The sequence below is a fragment of the Tupaia chinensis genome, unplaced genomic scaffold, assembly GCF_000334495.1.
Source record: "Tupaia chinensis unplaced genomic scaffold, TupChi_1.0 Scaffold149383_1, whole genome shotgun sequence".
Classification (NCBI taxonomy): Eukaryota; Metazoa; Chordata; class Mammalia; order Scandentia; family Tupaiidae; genus Tupaia; species Tupaia belangeri.
In genome coordinates this window covers 2,946,154-2,947,762 of record NW_006209227.1, presented here as the reverse complement: position 1 = coordinate 2,947,762, position 1,609 = coordinate 2,946,154, and the positions used below count along the sequence as shown (strand labels likewise).

At 64.4% G+C, this 1,609-nt stretch overlaps 1 protein-coding gene across 1 annotated transcript in view; it reads right to left on the bottom strand.

Moving 5' to 3' along the window:
* DGKD (diacylglycerol kinase delta) overlaps nucleotides 1-1,609 on the bottom strand; it is a gene marked incomplete at its 5' end in the record, with an annotated part of 70,402 nt that overhangs the window by 4,792 nt on the left and 64,001 nt on the right. Inside the window, 3 exon segments of the mRNA XM_014585251.1 lie at nucleotides 469-588; nucleotides 1,225-1,317; nucleotides 1,399-1,510. Coding sequence (XP_014440737.1) covers nucleotides 469-588; nucleotides 1,225-1,317; nucleotides 1,399-1,510 — 325 coding nt within the window.

Sequence of the window (1,609 nt, the reverse complement as noted above, 5' to 3'; positions counted from 1 at the left end):
AAGCCAAGTCACCCGGGGATCGTCCTTGGCCAGACCCTGCCCTCCTGAGCACTTCCACCTGTCCTCTGCGGCAGGAGGAGCTACACCCAACAGGAGATAGGCCGTGGGGTCCTGGCTGTCCCAGCCGCAAGATCTGACAGGCACACTCAGAAGAGAAGTGGGCGGGAGTGAGGGGGACCCACACCACTGCCCCAGTCCACAAGAGTCTCCTGAGAAGCTGCCTCTTCCCCACCCAGCTCCACAATGGGGCAAACAGGGCGCCGGCCTTTTGCACCTGCCCACAGCAGGGGTCGCTCTCAGCCCCACCCAGCTCCTCCCCTGCTGCTGTGACAGGCATTTAAGCAGAGGAGTCAACCACGGCCCCTGGGGCTCCGAGAGGACGCCACCTCACTCCCAAGATGCCCAGCTGCACTGAACACAGGCACCGAGGCCGAGGGGAGAGTCAGGCCACAAGCCGTGCCCACAAACCTCTTCATCACCAGGCTCCACGGACTGGCAGAGCCAGGGGGTGTCTGCCAGCTTCTTGAGCTGTCGGTCCATCTCGGAGAGAGCAGTGCTGAGCCGCTCCTTCTGAGGGGGGTCCAACTGCTGCTTGCGCAGGGTGAGAGAGAGAGGGGCTGTGGTCAGGCGAGGTCACCCCCAGGCTGGCCCCGGGGAGAGCCCCGCTGAGAGCTCAGATGAAAGCTCTCGAGAGTTAAGTCACAGAGCACTGGGGAAGGGCCGCGCCCTAGGCCTCCCCTCTCTCCTCTGTGATTGGGGCAGGGCTGACACCTGACTGTGGGACTGCTGCAGGCCCCCTGGGCTCCCTGGCAGACAATGGAGAGGCCATGCCTGCCCGCTGCGGGTGCAGAGAATGCCAGGAGGCAGCAAGGCCGGTGTGACTGCGGGCAATGCGCTGCGGGTATCAAAGCAGAGAGTGGAAACTAGGTGAGGGCCGGGCAGGATCGCCCTTCCCATCCAGGCTGCCTGGCCACCTCTCAAGTCTCTCCCTCGGCCTCTCCCACCTCACGGCTACCCCAGGGCCCAGTGTGGAAGGCTCCGGGCTCCTGTCTAGGTGACAAGGGCGTTCCTGCTGCAGATTTCTAACAAGCTGGAGATAGCCGGTGGAGATGCTGCCAGGGCAGTGTGGATACAGCACCCCCAGCAACCTGGGCCTGGCTCAGCACAGGGACCTGGACTAAACCGTGCAGCCCCCAGAGCCCTGCTGTCCAGGCGCCCACTCACCAGCGCCATCTTCCCAGCCAGCAGCAGCTCGGTCTCGCTGCGCAGGGCCCGGATGTTGTGCACCATCTCCAGGACAAAGCTACAGCTCAGGCCCTAGGAGGAACGACACACACGTCCATGTGGAAGGCCCAGGGCCGGGAGGGCAGGGGCAGCTGGACAGACAGGGTCGGATACCTCCACAGTTCTGGGCTTGCCGTACACGCGGTCCATGGACTTGGTGCTGGCGTTGACGGCATGTGCGAGCTCCTGCTCCACGTCGCGATGGGACTGCGCTATTTCCCGGATGCTGGAGAGAAACACAGGCACATGGGGCCACACGGAAGGGCAGCTCTTCACGACACTCACAGCCCAGGGCCTCCAGAGAGCTAACGCGGGGGTGGGGGGG